Here is a 16,868-nt window from a genome sequence, read left to right on the forward strand (position 1 = left end):
GTAGTGTACATTAGTCAACAAAAACTAAGGGTGTCAATTAGCAATAGAAAATCCAAAATCTATTTTTTTGATAGTTAATTCTGAAAAATCTAGGACAGATTACACATGCTTGGAAATATTTGTCAGTCACATCAGCCGAGACTATATATAATCAAAAACTTCTCTCTATAAACAGGCATAAAATGTTTTCCAATGTGTACCTGTTCATACTACGTAAGATATAGAAAACTTTGCATAAAGAACATATGTTCTTGAAACAAATGGAAATACTAGTATTTCTGGTACATCCCTGGTCTTAATACTGGCTGTTTTTAGCAATGCCCCACTAAGGAGCAGAAGGACATCCCCAAGCCCTCAGAGTGGCTCATTGCCCCAAGAGGAAAGCAGGGTCTGTTTCTGAGCTATGCCCCCCAACTACAGAATCACCTACACACCCCAGGGGCCACCTTACTTTCTCCCACAGGTAGACGGTGAAGAGTGACACAGGGATGCTCCAAAGCAAAGTTCTGCACAGTTTTAAAAGTGATTTTAAAGACATTTCAAAAGAGCCATTTGAAATTGCAAAGTACTACAGGTCTTCACAGTGCCTTTTAGCTAAAATGCAGCTTCAGAATGGGGATGCTGAGAGTTAGTATTCTACGTGTTTCTTTCTCCATTCTAAAACTATACAGACTGACAAACATTTTTACTAGCACAGCAGGAGAAACAATTTTTATATTTTTTTTTTTGTAACAGGAAAAACACAAGCATCAAAATGGGCCATCTGTTTTAACAATGCCTTTTATTTCTCTAGGATTATGCTTCTGCTTTAAATCTAACTGAAAAAAAAAAAAGTTACCACTGATGCTGTTTGATAATTACATGATGTGTACTTTTGCTCTAAACCTAATTCCTTACAATCACATTTTCATATAAGAAATTTTAAAAAATGTTTTTATATTTGATACCTCTTATTGCCGATCTGCTGATTTCAGCGGATTGATCAAACACAGAAGGGGCATAAAAATGAACCTTGCCCCTCCTAGACTATCCAGGACAAAGCCTTCTAGCAAGTATGCAAAGATGCTGTATCAGAAATATACAGCTAACATCTCCAAAGTCATTGCAACTGGTTTAGGGTAACAAGAAGGAAAAAAAAAGTAAAAAAGAAAAAATAGAAAAAAAAAAAGTGTTTGGATGAGCCTAGACAAAATGATTTGTGTGCAACTAATTTAGGAAGTACATACTTGTTTCTGTCTAGGTTAGTAAGAAGTCTTTAACTGAAATAAGTAACATGACTTAAAATTAGATCTAGGGAAACAAGAATATATTTTATCTGGTGCGTTTTCACTTACTCTAAATATATGTTTTTAATGTAAAATACATATTGAACGTTTAAAGCAAGCAAAAATGTATGTTTGGAAAGCAAGGTTCACTTATGTCTCTCTTCTTTTACAGTTTCTCTCCTCAGCTAATGAAGTTATCTGCTTGAATGTGGTTCTGTAACAACAGAGAGGTCAAATAGTATATAGAGAGCTATTCCAAACTTTTTTCCAGGTGAAACACCCTAAAAATAAAATCTACAAACTATTGCAGAAGTACTTTCTTCTTTCCCACAATCACTACTTGCAAAAAGGTTTGATTCAAAGCTTTGATAATTCACACTTGTATTTCTTAAGGTACTACAGAACCATAAAGTGTTATGCACTGTTTCATTGGTTTCCAGCAGCACACTTGGAAAACTATGTCAAACGAGCTGTTTCTCCACAGTGTTAGATACTTTCATCCTCATGTCTCCACTCTGAGACTACAAAGGGATTTTTTTCCCCTTTCAAAATACACATACACAGACTAGAGGGCAGCACTAGCCAAGTTTATGAATGTGTGAAGTCAGTTGTCTTTCTGAATGGTCGACCCATACTAGTTTATAGCAAACTTTCTTCTCCCACTTCACCCTAAAATATACTGTTTTAAGGGATTCATGCTCAATGACACTTCTGTCTGGTTAGTTTAATAGTCAGGAGCATGACCATAATCGCAACAGCCATGTGTGCAACATATCAGTTTCTTCATTACAACTGCTCATTTAATCCACACATTGTACATAATTCCTTGAGGATCTCAGAAGACAGTCTTTTGTGAAGTGACTTGGAATTCATTTCAAGCTTCAGAAACTTTAGGTTTTACCACCTTAAAGAAAAGTTTAGGTGAAAAAGAACAGAGACTTTCCCTGTGGTTTAAATATTTAAGGATATTTATTTTACATTTTCTAGTGTTTTATTGTAAAAGCATGTTACCACCTTGCTTTTGTGCAAGCAGATCCAGAGCTTTTTCACCAGTCTGTGCACTCAGGGACAACTCCAGGCTCTGAGTATAGGAAAAAAATGAGATTGCACCCTCCAGACACCCATAGGTACCTCTTGTTAATGCATGTCTATATAGAGAGCCTTGACAAGGCTGATGTATTACCTAAATCCGCAAAGCAGGATTTCAGTGATACTTAAGAGGAGCATTAACTTTGTGCTGGACCCTTTCCCAGCCATAAGAAAAGATTGCTAACAAGGAAAATGGAGGAATACAGTTTCTTTTTCATTTTGTACCGGGGAGCTTGCCAGATCTCTTGATGGTGGAAGCTTGAGAAAAGATAAACAATGCTGAGAGAAGCTGGAATTACCACCTGAATTTTTGCTATAAAAATTATGTCATAACAGAGTCAGCTCACACTTTCATGAATAAATATTTCATTATATTTAAGATTAAAAGATACATGGTCTCTGACATCATCAAAACAAAACAAAAAAGCCTGTTTTTACTTTCATATCAAGGCCTAATTCATAACAGCCATAGACATCCATTTCTCCCAGTATCCTGTGGCCAAAAAATTAAAAAAAGCAATTACCATGTATTTACAGAAAACATGCAAGAATCATGGCAAGTGCATTGTAACTTTGCTCAATGATACCTTTCCATCCTCCAAGAGCAAACAGCTTATGTCTTCTTGGGTTAGATGTTGAACTCAGATAAACAAATTTAATGCTTCATCTATAGCAATGATCCATGTCCTACTCTCCACCTTGGAGCACAGCCAATATTCTAAAGAGCCAAAAATCACCAGTCAATCACTTCTTCTGCAGTCCAACCTGTCAGTGGATTTGTTATTACCATCACTCTTAATAACCTCTGGCATATAGCATGCTTAGAAAATCTATTCACCTGTAAACTTCTTATGGATATTCAGAAATGAAAATTAAGCAAAAATAATCCAGTAGATTTCCTCTCGTTCCCATCTTCTAAACTTCACAGAGATTATGGAAATTTTTCTCTTATTTTCTCAACTTTTAAAGTAGAACAGGAAGGAGCTTGTGATATCTGCATGTGCCACAACAAATTTAACAGCCTAAATAAATAAACTTCACCCCAGATCAGGACATTACTCTTGCCAATATACAAGAAATCAGTCTTTCAGACAACAGGAACTTATTATGAACAATAACAACCTGAAAACAATACAAGCAGGCTCCTGTAATTTTACAGGACCTTAGACCACTACATGTCAGGAAACTTGATTGCAGCTGAAGTTTTTCAGGTGAACCTTTCTTAAACCAAAATATACACTTAATTGACAGAATAAGTGTCATCATTTGGTTTGATTGACTCTTGTCTTTTACAAACGTATTACTCACTCTGAAAATGTTAGGATACATGATAAAGGAGCACCTCTTATTTCTGAGAAGTAAAAGAAATGTAAAAGATGTGGTTGCAAAAATAAGCATATAGAAATAACAAATGATGTAGTTTATTTACAGTGGAGTAGGAAGGCAGTGGATGAATCATAATCACATGAATTCTCTATTTATTTTTAATTCATGTTATCCTGTCTGCAGGTATTAGACTAGCAACAATCAGAAGACAGAACAAAAAATATGAAAACCAGCTATTGCTTTTGCTATTTTTGTGAGGCTTGCAGAGTCAGCAATTTAATATCTTTCTCTCCCAAGCCTGTTTAAATCATAAGAAAAAACAGCTACCAAAATGGCAAAAAACGTTTTCTCTAAAATTCACAAGAAGAGAACACTTTTCTCTTAATCACTGGGTATCAATTCCCCTTGCAATCAACACAAGCTGTGACAAGAAAAAGAGCAGAGCTTCATTCAGTCACTTGACAGTTCCCCAAGGAGTTTTTTTGGTTGTTGTTGTGGGTTTTTTTTGTTGTTTGTTTTTGTTTTGTTTTTAATCTTTCATTGGGTGGAATTAAATCTGTTTCATTCTGGATAATCAATATAACTCTGAATTGATACTCAGGTAAACAGTGGCATTTTGCCAGGACAAGCTTGAAAAAAACACTACCCTTGTCCCCCCTAATGAAGCCTTTGACATGTAAAAGAACATGCTCATTTATTGCATTTCTAGAGGAATACAGGTTTTTCTGGAAAAAAAAAACTTGTTGTTTCTGACCATGTTCCCAGTAACAAAAGTCAGACATCATTTTACTATAATGAATTTCCCATAAAACTAAAGTCCTTTAAATCCAAAATTATTTCAATATACTATCAATTCTTAATATAAAATCTACTTAACAAGTCCATTCTGATATACTGACTTCAGATAAGCACATTATAAAATGCAGATGGAAAGGAGCACTTCAAAGGCAGGAATGGGTCAGATAAATAAAGATAGTATGATCATATGATTCCAATATACCCTCCAAAAAATAAGTGGTAAATGTAAATGCTGAAAAGATTTTAAGCCCTGCTGTCTTTTCCTTTAACAAGCTTGAAAGTTCAAACTCATCTTCTCATTTAATAACAAACATACCATTGCACTAGTGTCCAATGTGCTTACATATTAGTATTATTGCTGAAGACTATGTGTATAACTAACTGAAAGAATAGGACTGGATTTTATTGTCACCTCTTCCCATTATTTTGACAGCATGAATCACGAACATTGCCTGCCCTTATTTATCCACAAACGGATCACTCTGTTTCCTGATGAGATGAGGTACCTGTCTCTGCACTACTGACACAGAAAATCCTTCTCTGCTCTTCCCAAAGTCTCCAGTTACCCCACAGATTCTGCACCAGCAAATCCGGCTTATGCTGTCTCTGTCCTTGACCACTGGGCAGTTCCTGCCCCATAGCTAAGTTGACCCCATGATGACTGAACCAAGTTGTTGGTTCTCATTGTTAAAAGAGAAACCCAACATGACCCGCCCCCCCTTTTTTTTTTAATGAACTATTTTTTCAGTGATTTTATTTATATAGTCACCTCACAGAAAGTTTTTCAGAACTGGCTGGGTATGGTAGGGAAGAACAGCCAGAAACTTCTGCAGGCAGCTCTGCTGCTGAAAAAAAATTCTCTATGAGACCATAAGCAAAGATGTCTACTGGGAGAAGAGGTAGAAGCTATGTAAGTCATGTGTAAATAAAGCAAAGAGAAATCCACATTCTCATCTCCTGCCTTGCTGAACTTTTGAAAGTTAAAGCTTCCAATTCTTGGAAATCTTAAAAAGAAATCCCCCTCAGCATCCTCAGTTGAGACATTTTGCTACAGATCCGAGGCACAGCCTTTTGAGGGGCAAAATCAAAATGAGTGTTTAGAGTTTCTCCTCTGTCTGCCGACCCTTCAGAACCTGGTGTTGGCCAAATGGTCAGTCCTGTGGGTTGGAAGAATCTGAAGAGCTCAAAGACTGTTTCTCCAGAATATGCCCAATTTATTTCTCACCCACCATAAATAAACAGAGAAATATTAAGAGACAGGCCGTTAACTCAAAACTGTATGTAGCAGCTGGGGAATCCAGCTAGGATATACTTATCAGCTGAGGTCTATTTTACACGCTCCGCACATAACTCGAAGCATCAGCTGATATTGGCTCAGCCTGTTGCTGACAGGGACCCTGTCACGTATCCCTCACGGCGGCTGGAAGCCGCCAGCGGACAATGGGCGAGCACGGCTGACACGGGCCGCCTCGGGCCTGGCAGAACAATGCAGCTGCTGCTGAGGTTGGCCCAGCTGAAGGAAACTCACTTCTCCCAGGTTGTCTGAGGGGAGGGACACTGAAGCAATGGAAATTCCCCAGCAGTAAAGGAGAACAAAAGAAGAGGTGTTGGAATCTGCTGTTAAAAAGAGAGAGGCTCTCTGAACCTGCTGGCTGCCAAACCCAGAGAACTTCTCCCGGGGCCTGAAAACAGAGAGAAGGGTCCCCAAACTGACCACAAAATCCACTGCTCAGCACCAGCGCATCCATTAGTGACAGCTCCCTTGTTTTTGCATGGATCTGGAAGTCTCTAGATTTCCTCCCCTGATTAAAAGGTGTGGCTGCTTAAGAAATTAGTTTACAGAGCCTCTAAATTCCTTACTGCCGCTGTCATATGTCTGCAACAGGAGTATCGGCAAAGCCAGAGCTCGGGAAGGGGTGTGCTCCACCACGGCTGGGGCTCTGCACTGCCCTGGGACCAGAGAATCCTGCTTTTTAGCAGGAATAACTCTGCAAGGACTCTGCACCTGGAGAGGAAGCTTGAGGAGTAATCCATATATGCTAGATTAAAATATCTGTTAAAAATCCCCTAAACCCACGCATATCCTCCTCGCCCCTGTCCCCCCCCAAAAAAAAAGAAAGGAAAGGAAAGGAAAGGAAAGGAAAGGAAAGGAAAGGAAAGGAAAGGAAAGGAAAGGAAAGGAAAGGAAAGGAAAGGAAAGGAAAGGAAAGGAAAGGAAAGGAAAGGAAAGGAAAGGAAAGGAAAGGAAAGGAAAGGAAAGAAAAGAAAACCTGTTATTTTACAGCTTACTTTCTTCAGTAGTATCACCACAAGCAGTGTTTTTTTTATTGAAACAAAGGGAAAAGTTACGGTGATATATAAATTCACTAAAACACCAAGAGAAAAAGCAGTGGCTAACTAAGCATTCCCATTGACTGCCATGGCTTTTGGATCAGGCCCAGAAGAATGCTTGAATAAGTGGTGAAACATTTCATTTTCTAACTTTTTAGTGGCTACTGCAAACAATGGAAAATACAAGCACATACTTAGAATAACTCTATCCTTTAAAAAAATGAGATCACACCTAAAAATACTTCCTCTTGTTGCTGTATAACTTCAGTTTATGATAATAGCTATTACACATATATAAGTGAAGAGGAAAAGATAGATTCCCAAGTACTGGGTAAAAGCTTGAAACTGTATATTAGGGTTTCTACTACAGTAGAAAGAAGTACTACAGAAAGAAGTTTCTACTTTCAGCCTATTCTTTCAAATAGCAAAACAAACAGTCCACTTATTGGATGGACAACACAAAAATAAGATAGTAAGTAGACAGGAGTTTGTGTTATCAAATAATTGCTTAGAGATAGGAAAAGCTATGCGATGATGATGCTTTGTAACAAAATTATTTTGAGTACTAACAGCCTGAAAATGCATCTGAATTTAAGTTCTTCATTTTGAAACAATTAGTGTTATTATTTACATCCCCACACATAAGTCCACACAGCTTGAATTTCCTGGGATATACATATGCTATTAATTTCTAACTTAGCTCTGGGATCCAAGCCTGAATCACCAGGCCCTGTTATTTTCTCGTTCAAGGGTATGTTTGTCCACTTGTAGTAGAGATTGTTCCAGTGCCTCCACTTCTCAAATCGCAGAGGTATTTTACAGTAAACTACATTTTGCATTTTAAAAGCATCTCCTACATTCAAATTCTCCTTTCCAACTTCTGAAGCAGTCGACTTTTGCAGCTGTGTTGCCCTGTTACAGATTTCATCGCTTGACCAGAAATAAGGCTGTCGGTTAAGCTAAAACGTTCATTTTAAGTGATATTCTATAATGTTGCATCAGTTCCCTGCTGAGCAGCACATACCTGACAGCAAGAAACATTTCTGCAACCTCCAGAAGACTAAATTAATGTTTACAGAACAGCTCAGTGCTGACCTTCTTAAGACACAAACAACATTTTGTTATGCGGTTTCCACAACTTCACTACATACTGAGAGAATTGTTTTGGATTTTAATTCTAAAACGGCCAGAGTGATTCACTTCAAAGCGCACGGTCCCAATGTTCCTCTCAAAATATAGAAAAGCAGATGAGAGTGAATTCAGAATTGCTGTAGGAACAGAAAAACATGGAACTGCTTTAGAAAGCATGGAGCTGATCCTGCTCCTTTCTCTGGCAGTGGGAATTTTACCACTGAATCTGGTGAAAGTAGAGCCAGGCTACTGATTTTCTAACACTTTCAGGTAATTATTTTTTTACTTAAAAATGCAGGAATATCCTCCCACCTTGGTCCAGTTCTCAGCCCGAAGTTGCAGCCTTGCCAGCACTGTTAATGTCATTGTTTTTGAAGCATATTCCCAGTGTCTCGCACGCCCACGCAGGGCTCCCAGCTCCCGGCTGCGATGTCCCCCCGGCACATTGTTCCAGCTCCCCATAACTTCCTCACCTCCCACCATGTCCCCCCCGTGAGCCCCGTCCCCTCACACCATTGTTGTCCCCCTGCACCCACCCTGTATTGTTCTTCCCACCCGGGAGGGACCCTTCCTACCTCCCACTCCCCCCAGAAGCTCATGCTCATTTCTCACCCACTTCCACGTACTCCACTGACCTATTGGCATCAAAATGTTTTCCCTTTTCAAAAGTGCGTTACATAAAGTTTTGTTACTAGATTTTACAGCTTTTGTGGGCTGTGGGCACGCTGCCTTGAGAAGCCCCATCCAAAGTCTCTTAAAGAGATACTTATTTCGTTGCTACAGACTTTAGATCAGATCCAAAATTAGGAGTGATACAAAGCATTGTTGCATCTGTGCACAGAATACAAATGGCTATAGCAAAAACGTGTTGTCAGTAAGAGGAATATATAATGGATAAACAGAGAGATCGATATTATTACATCTTCACAATATACATGAATAGAAGTAACTGGCATGATTTACATGGCCTCCACTGTTACACTAAATAACAGTTGAATCCCTTCTAAACTCTACATTTTCATATATATGAGCAAGTATGGTTAAAAATGTACTTCTTTTTAAAAAAAAAAAAGACAATGATCACCTTTAAGTCAAGTGTTAATTGCAGACAATTTCTAAAATACCTTATAAATATAAGTGCATATATATATATGTATAAAATGTATGTGTATTTATACCTATACATATAAAGTGCAGAACCACTTTCATTCATTTGTCAGTTTAACAATGATTGAATGTTAAATATATATACACAGAAGCAGAGGAAGTTAGCCAGGTGTCCTGTCATTATTTTGGCCACCTTGCTTTTTATTCCCCTCCATTTTGTATGAAGCTGTATTTTCCATACAGGCACAAAAGGATACTATGCCATACAAATTTCATTTATTTATCATTTTTTCTGTGATACATTTCTTTTTCTGTGGTGCTACTAGCCAAGAGATACTCCTTTTTTCTTTTTCTTTTTTTTTTTTCCACAAAACTATATCTATTGCATAAAAGTGTGATGTACAGACTGTTTTCCACACTTAAAGTACAAGTGAATCTCTGCTAAACTTTGGAAAGAGAGCACCTAAATTAGATTAAGTATAGAAATGAAAATAAATACCTCACTTGATTCATAAATAATTAACACATTTTGTATTTTAATACAGGAAAAACTCTAACTCTTACCATGACTTATGCGGTGAAACCAGTAGTATACGAAGTCCACTCCCAGGAATGTCAAATACCACGTCCATGGCGAATCCCAGGGCAGTTCAAAGAGTCTGTAGTTATTCCATACATAGATATAACTAATTAAGTCGACACTTCTGAATAAAACACTGAAATGGAGAGACAGAGAGTGTTATCAATAATTTTGTCAACTGCAATTACAGAACTGTTTTACTGTATATTTACTATTGGGAGTCTTTTTGTAAAGCATATAAACAGTGCCCAAGTTCCACAATCTTTGTCAAGTAATACCACTGTTAACTTCAGTAGTACCATTGCTTCAGGTCAGTGAAGTTTCTAAGATCAGCCACTCACCACCTGCATTTTGGAATTAGGTATGCTGAAACCCTTAGGCAGTCTGTGCTGTGCAGTGTTCCTGTTCTCACAGGTCTGGAGAAAACCCATCCTTACTAACTTGCAAGTTAGAAGTGAAGTGTAGTGGCAATCATTCTCAAAAACTAACTGTAATGTAGTGTAAAATAAGTAAGGTAAAATACTTTTACAATAATATTGTAAATATGATGAAGTTAGGTATGGGACTGAGGATGAGTAAGAGAAGTTGTTACAGTTTAAGCTCAGTATCACTTGAAGGGAGAGACTTCCTCCTCTCCAGTTCCCTAGGGATAGTTTCCTGTCTGGTTAGTCAGCTGAGTTCAGCATCCAGTGGGATTTAATACCAGGACTGTCACAAGGAAGGCATGGGAGCCCATATTCAGGATGTCATGTGTCTGTCCATGTCTGCTCATTTTTAATTCTGTGACGCTTCTCAGTGATGCTTCTTCCCAATTCTTGTTTCACCACCACTCCCCCCCTGCCCCGCCCCCTTTTTCAGCTTGATTATTTTTGATACAGATGATTTCAGTGATTTAGTTTACAGCACAGCCCCCAAAATACTTGAACCTGCAAGACTAAAAGAGGACATATTATACTCCTTCTCCTCCAAAACCTTGTTTCACACACATGAAAAAATTCAGATACACCTACTAGTAACGCAGAATTGTGAGAATTGTGTTGTATGTCCCTGAAAATAGTCTGGCCATGCACTGTCTTTTTTTGGGTAGCTGCACTGAAACATTAGGGAACCCCAGAAAATGTCACTGCTTCAGCTTATGAACCATCCCCCATGCTCTCACTGAACTTTTTGGTCACCTCACCTTCGTATTTTTGCAGAAACATCCATGCAGTACTTTTATGATTCCAGCATTAGCACTTTTTCCCATAATGGTATTTTGAATGATATTAGAAGGAAACATTTTGAGACTCTGTGATGATAGTTTCTCTATTAATGAGGAACAAAGTCAGTTGAAAATCCCAAGTTCCGAATACTAGGTAACAAGCAGAACATTACCACACCCACCATATTATCCTCAAAAGCTGAAGCCTTACAAGTTGTTGTTGCTTGGGAAGACAAGAACTTTTTCCCCATAGCTAGCTGCCACATCTTACCTGCAACTAACTCATTCCTACATGTACTACAAACATCCCAGTTTATCTCAGACAACAAAAACAAAACACAACAAAACCGACACAGTTTCATTTTGGTAGCTGGCAGATGAAGAATTTCTCTTGAGTTGCAAAGGCAGGTGTATCTGCCACTTCAAAAACAACTGAGCTATGCCCAGAAGTTGGGCCATACACACCTGGAACATGTTTAATTTTCATAAGAGCTGTGTTCTAGAAATATTTTTAAAGAAGATTATATGTGTCCAGCCAGATTTTTGCAATTCACCTCATGAGGCATCTGTAAAGTTTAGTATAAATTCTCAAGCACTTTCACAACAGGTCAGAAGGGAGCTGATATTATTCAAACACAAAGAAATGGGCATTTCTTAACATCTTTTCAATGACCAGGAAATTTAAAACACCTTTTGCAACATATAGTATCAGTTATTATTAGGTACTGTTTTCTTACTTTATTCTTTTGCTTTTATTAACATATAATGCCTTTGCAGTACATCCAAAGATATGTGGACGGGTACATTTCCTCCATTTTTGATCAGCTTTTTGTATTTCACCCTAGAGTCTTTTCTTTTTTTTTTTTTTTCCACAAGCTAAGGCCAAGGTGTAAAACTTGAGCTAACCTCACAACACATTTTTTATATGTACAATTTGCTGTAGAAGTCAGAATTTGCTTATTTTTCCTTCATGCTTGAATCACAATTCTACAATACATAACGCTAGCTGATTACTGTAATTAATTTGGAGTAATCCATCATATCACTATGCAATGCTGGAGAAAGAAGAGTTGCTTAGCTAAGTATTTTAAAAAAAATTTACAGTGTGATAGATAGGAAAGTCCAGAGCTTGCATTCAATTAGATTCTGAAAGTTCACTTGGAGTTTTAAAGGTTTATATTGCCCCTTTTTTCTCCCTCAAGCTACATTTTCACTTCTTGAAAACACTGAAGAGAACTTAAGAAAACTTTTTCCTCATTTAAAAGTAAGTTTTTAACCATAAATATGACAGAAGCAGATAGGTAGGACTTTTGTCATCAAGCCCAATCCTCTGCATAAGGAGTGATAAATCCTAGAACACACATACAGCATAGAAAGCCTTATTATATACATTACATAGATGTATCTTGGATTTTGAATATTTCTGCTGAAAAAAAAATCTTATTATGTGCAAAGAATGCACTTTTGCAACTGTTTTGACTGGGGGAGGGTTTTCATCTCTCTGTTTTTAAAAATCATACATATTTTACTTAAAGGTGATTTTTTTTTTTTTTTTAATAAACCATTTCCCCCTTCTCCTTCCACTGAGTCAGATTATCACTTCCTCTAATTAAAAAAGTCCAAGAAGGAAATTCTGGGAGATGAACTCTCCATGTGGACATGAAGATCTACTTACAGTAGATCCCAATGGAATAATGAAAGATGGAAAAGGTGAAGAAAACTCAACTAGATGAACACACAGCTGACCCCTTGCAAAGAATACCAGATCCTGTTTTGCTTCCTCCACCTCACAGATCAACCTTAGAACCTGAAATTAGTTTTCAGGAAAACTCTTCCATGGTCCCCAGGACAGTTTCCAAAAGTGAAAAGGATCAGGGAACAATAGGTGTTGTCTCTCCTCTGAACATGGAGGAAGAGTTGTGTGTTGAAAGTGAAGACTCCAAGGAAACAACCCAGGCTCTCGCCACTGCTGCAGGCACCCCCTCGCATCACACTGGGACTCAGCCTGGGGCCCCTGAGCTAAAAACACAACTCTACAGCTGGACCTCCAAAACGTCAGCTCTCAAGAGCTGTAGCAGACTTGCATCCTTGGAGGTCAGACACAGGAGGAAACACGTTAAGACACCCCGGTCACAAGGTTATATTATCATTAAAAATAGTGAGATATTACAAATACATTGTTTCCCTGGGTTAAACAAATTCAGTTGTCCCAGCCTGATTCATACTACATCAATGTAAAATTTCAAAACGTTGAACAAAGGCAGTTTCTACTCTGTAATTGGAAATTATTCAGGCCATATATGTAACAGCAGGATACATGAATAATTAAATGCTCTGTAAGCCTTTGTTTCAGAGTGGAAAGTATAAGGATTTCCATTTCCAATGACACTCAGAAAGCTTTCTTTTCCAGATGAAAAACTAGCTCCAGTCACAATTGAAATAAACATTTTGATAACAAGAATTCAGTAAAGAGCAGAAGGGGGAGGAAGGTAGAGGAGCCTTGAGAAAACGTCCATTTGCAAAACAAAGCAAACCTTCCTGCAACTGAAATCCCCTTGTATTTCCTGTACAGGTGCCAGGTCTTGAACAGACACCCAATTTATTACTTTGTCAGCTGACTTATTAGGGTTGACACAAATCAAGCTGAAATACGCCTGACATACTGCAGTCAAGGCTTTTTTCACGCTTTAGCTCAAAGCCAAACTTTCCACAAGGTGGAGGGAAGGGGAGAGAGAGCTGTGGGAGTTCTATTCCCTGTTTTCTATCATCAAGATGAATATGATCCTCTCCCATTCTTAATATGCAAAACCAGTCATGAAATAACCCAAGGCTAAAAAATAATTCACCAAAATGATACAGCTGGGAAATGATTATCAAGCTCTGGGAAGCCCTTGATTACAGGAAATAGCACCTACATTTTGAGAAAATATTCCCACCAGACACAAAAGCTGAATCAAAGCCTCTCCTCTTCCTCAGTATGGCTTTATTCTCTGGCATTTTAGTCTAAATAATGCAGTTCCCACTTCTCCTCAAGAAGAAAAAAAAAAAACTATCAATGCAAAACGAAATAAAATAGAGGTGAGTTTGGTATCCCTAGCTGTATTAGGTGCAGTATTACATAAGATTTCATCTGACAGAGCTGACCTTTTCTTCACCAGACCTGTTCCAGCAATCAATTAAAAATCTGATATTAAATCCTTAAATATTTTCATGAGGAGTTCCACTCCCTTTAGTAATAAAACCCATGGTAATAATACCTCTTGCCCTAAGTTTATATGCACTCCTTTGTTAAATTTAATTACAAATTATCTTTAAAAGATTTCAAATACTAGTTTAAATCCTTCAGTACAGCTGAGTTTCTGTCATTGTAGCTTACTCTTCTACCTTTATAAGAATGGAAGTTTCATTTCTTTAGACCTATTTATACCTTCCCAGCACACTGAGCAGCAAATTGTGTTCTAGTAAATTCAGGATGTGCAATCTTGGGAGATTCTAGAACATTCGGTGAGGGAACACACCTGACTTTTTAATATTTGTTTAAATAACAACATACAAGTGTAATACAAATGCTTACTTAGTACATTTTTTCAATAAAGGATCTGATTTTGATCTGTCTTACAGAATAGTGACTGTTCCACTGAAGTCAGCAAATTTGCATTAAGGTTTGAGTTAGATTAGTAGAAAGCTTATTATATTCTCAAAGGTCATGTATAAGCAGAAGTTATGAGGAGAGGGAAAGGGTTTTTCAATTCAACCCTGTTTTGTTCTAAAATTATCTGGAACAAAGGAAGTGATAACAGATGACTGTTCCAATAGTCTGTAAAAATATAGTGAAATAGCTTCAATGACACATCATAGCACATTAAATGATGAAATCAGAAGAAATATTTGCGTGAGATTTTCTAGTGATCAACTTTTGTAATACTTCTAAACTTCTATAGCCATAGTTTGCCTTTGTCCATGATACACGCAGTGGTGCAAGTCTGTTATTTTCAGTTCTGTAACACTAATTTACAGAATCATAAAGAGAGATTTTTCCCTGATTTCCATAACTTCAAAGTGTTGTCCCAGCAAACTATATTGGCCAGCTTTAAAAATGCTACCCCTGTGCTCCATCTAGTGGAATCCTGATTTAAACTTAATATATCTTTTAGCAGATAAGTACTTTAGTCAGAAGAGTACTCTAGACAGTTTAGAGTTAGAGGGCTGAAAAAAAAAAAGAAAAATCATCAGTTTTCATGCATTTATCTTAGTGAAAAATACAGAAATACAGAATAAAATATATGCAACATTTAATGGGTTTGGGAAATTGGTATATTTTGTGAGCCTCTGAATATCGAACTTAATTAATAACATATTTTTAATAAGGGTAAACTCAGTTAACAGTCTGTACTTTCACATAAGAGCACAAATGTATCTGAGAACAAATGTTAACAGCTTGTTTCTGTTTCTAGAGACACAGCAGGTGTGAAACTGGGCTCTGAGATTCACAAATTTGCTGAGACATTTACTGGGTCCAGTGTCTAGAAAATACGTAACGATGCAACACTGAAGATGTAGATAAATATGAATTCTGCAAACAGCTGTCTCAACGTAAGAGGTTAGAACCTAAAAGAGTAACTGGCTTTCTGACAGGCTTGTGTGAAACATGGAAAGCTCTTGAACATTATAGTAGGGACTACCAGTTGTTTCAGACAATTAGTTTGAGAACATCCTGACTCTCCCAAGTCTGTCTCCTAAATTCTGCTCTTTAATGTTTGGTAGCTTATACGTCATTTCATTAGAAACTCCAGAGTTCTAAATTCTGGCTCAGAGCTTTCTTTAGTCATCACCAAAAAGTAGCACAGTACACACGCCAGGCTGTCCACAGCTGCTAGTTGGTACTCCTGTGTTGTGCCAGCAGCGCTGCTCACACAGGTGCTCTCCAGCATGTTTCAAACAAAATGAACCAAGTCTGCAAAGTTCTGCATTTTAAACCCTTGAAGGTAATGCTGCTGATATAGCCAGGGGAGGACTCACCACTGACAAGAGGTGAGAGATAGTAACAGCGGAGCAGGGAGGTGGCAATGAGCAGGCAGGAAGCTTTAACATCTTTTATGGGCACAGCTAGATTTGAATTTGTCCAAAGCCACAGTATAGCTTATACTAAATTTATAAAGCTGTGTTAAATTGATTCACCAAGATGATAGCATTAAGCAAGATGATAGGATTAATTAACCTAGCCTTTACTGATTTAGTCCCACTCAATTCACTGATGATGAAACAGCTCAACAAAAAAGGGAATTAGACCAAAGATCATTCATGCAGACAGTCCCTGTCACGAGCTTGACTAAATTAAGTTAGAGAATTCCCTTCCAGAGTCAGGTTTGCCTGCTGAAAGCACTGCCAGCTCCAGTGCGCAGCACTACCCGCTTTCTGAAGCTGTTTATCCTACTCTGACTGCTTTACCTACGGAGAATTAGTGACTTATTTCTAAACCTGTTCTTCTGACAGAGCTGTGAGGGCTGTGACCTTTGTCAAAATGTGGAAACAATTACCAGAGTATATTGGACAGTGCAGTCAGGAGGATATTCTTATGAAATATATAACTACAAAACACTATTTGAAGAGTGGGAGGAATGGGGTGGTGAGTAGATTCTGTCTCTTCATGCTTGTTACCTATTAAAATACTATTTTATGGAAACATCTAATGACAGGTAGTGTCTAAATTGCCATAACTAGCTGCTACAGGCATACTGGTGTCTGCAGTTTCAGTGGAGCCTAAGCCAGCCTAGCTGCTGGCAGCCAGTCTCATTTGCCTGCCTGTCTCTGCCTTAAGCAAAAACCTTATTGCTCCTACACTGAACTGAAATAGCACCTTACTGAACTGAAATAGCACCGTACTGAACTGAACCTTAGCACAGGATCAGATGAACACCTGAACCAGCACAAGATAAAGGAATGACTATGTAAATGAGCATAGGAAGGACAGAAGTGCAGTAGCTAGAAGTTCAGTTGGTGTAGGGGCACAGCAGCCTTACTTGCAATTTAACCAGGTTAA

At 37.9% G+C, this 16,868-nt stretch overlaps 1 protein-coding gene across 4 annotated transcripts in view; it reads right to left on the reverse strand.

The window, feature by feature from the left end:
* AGMO (alkylglycerol monooxygenase) overlaps nucleotides 1-16,868 on the reverse strand; it is a 198,693-nt gene that overhangs the window by 170,942 nt on the left and 10,883 nt on the right. For all 4 annotated transcript variants that reach the window (XR_004781078.2, XM_035562512.2, XM_035562511.2 and 1 more), the window contains exon 3: nucleotides 9,612-9,763. Coding sequence is in view for 3 of the 4 variants with exons in the window: in XM_035562512.2 (XP_035418405.1) it covers nucleotides 9,612-9,763 (152 nt within the window). In the remaining variant the exon portion in view is untranslated. The remainder of the gene's footprint in view (nucleotides 1-9,611; nucleotides 9,764-16,868) is intronic.

Source organism: Cygnus atratus, chromosome 2 (assembly GCF_013377495.2).
Source record: "Cygnus atratus isolate AKBS03 ecotype Queensland, Australia chromosome 2, CAtr_DNAZoo_HiC_assembly, whole genome shotgun sequence".
Taxonomy (NCBI): Eukaryota; Metazoa; Chordata; class Aves; order Anseriformes; family Anatidae; genus Cygnus; species Cygnus atratus.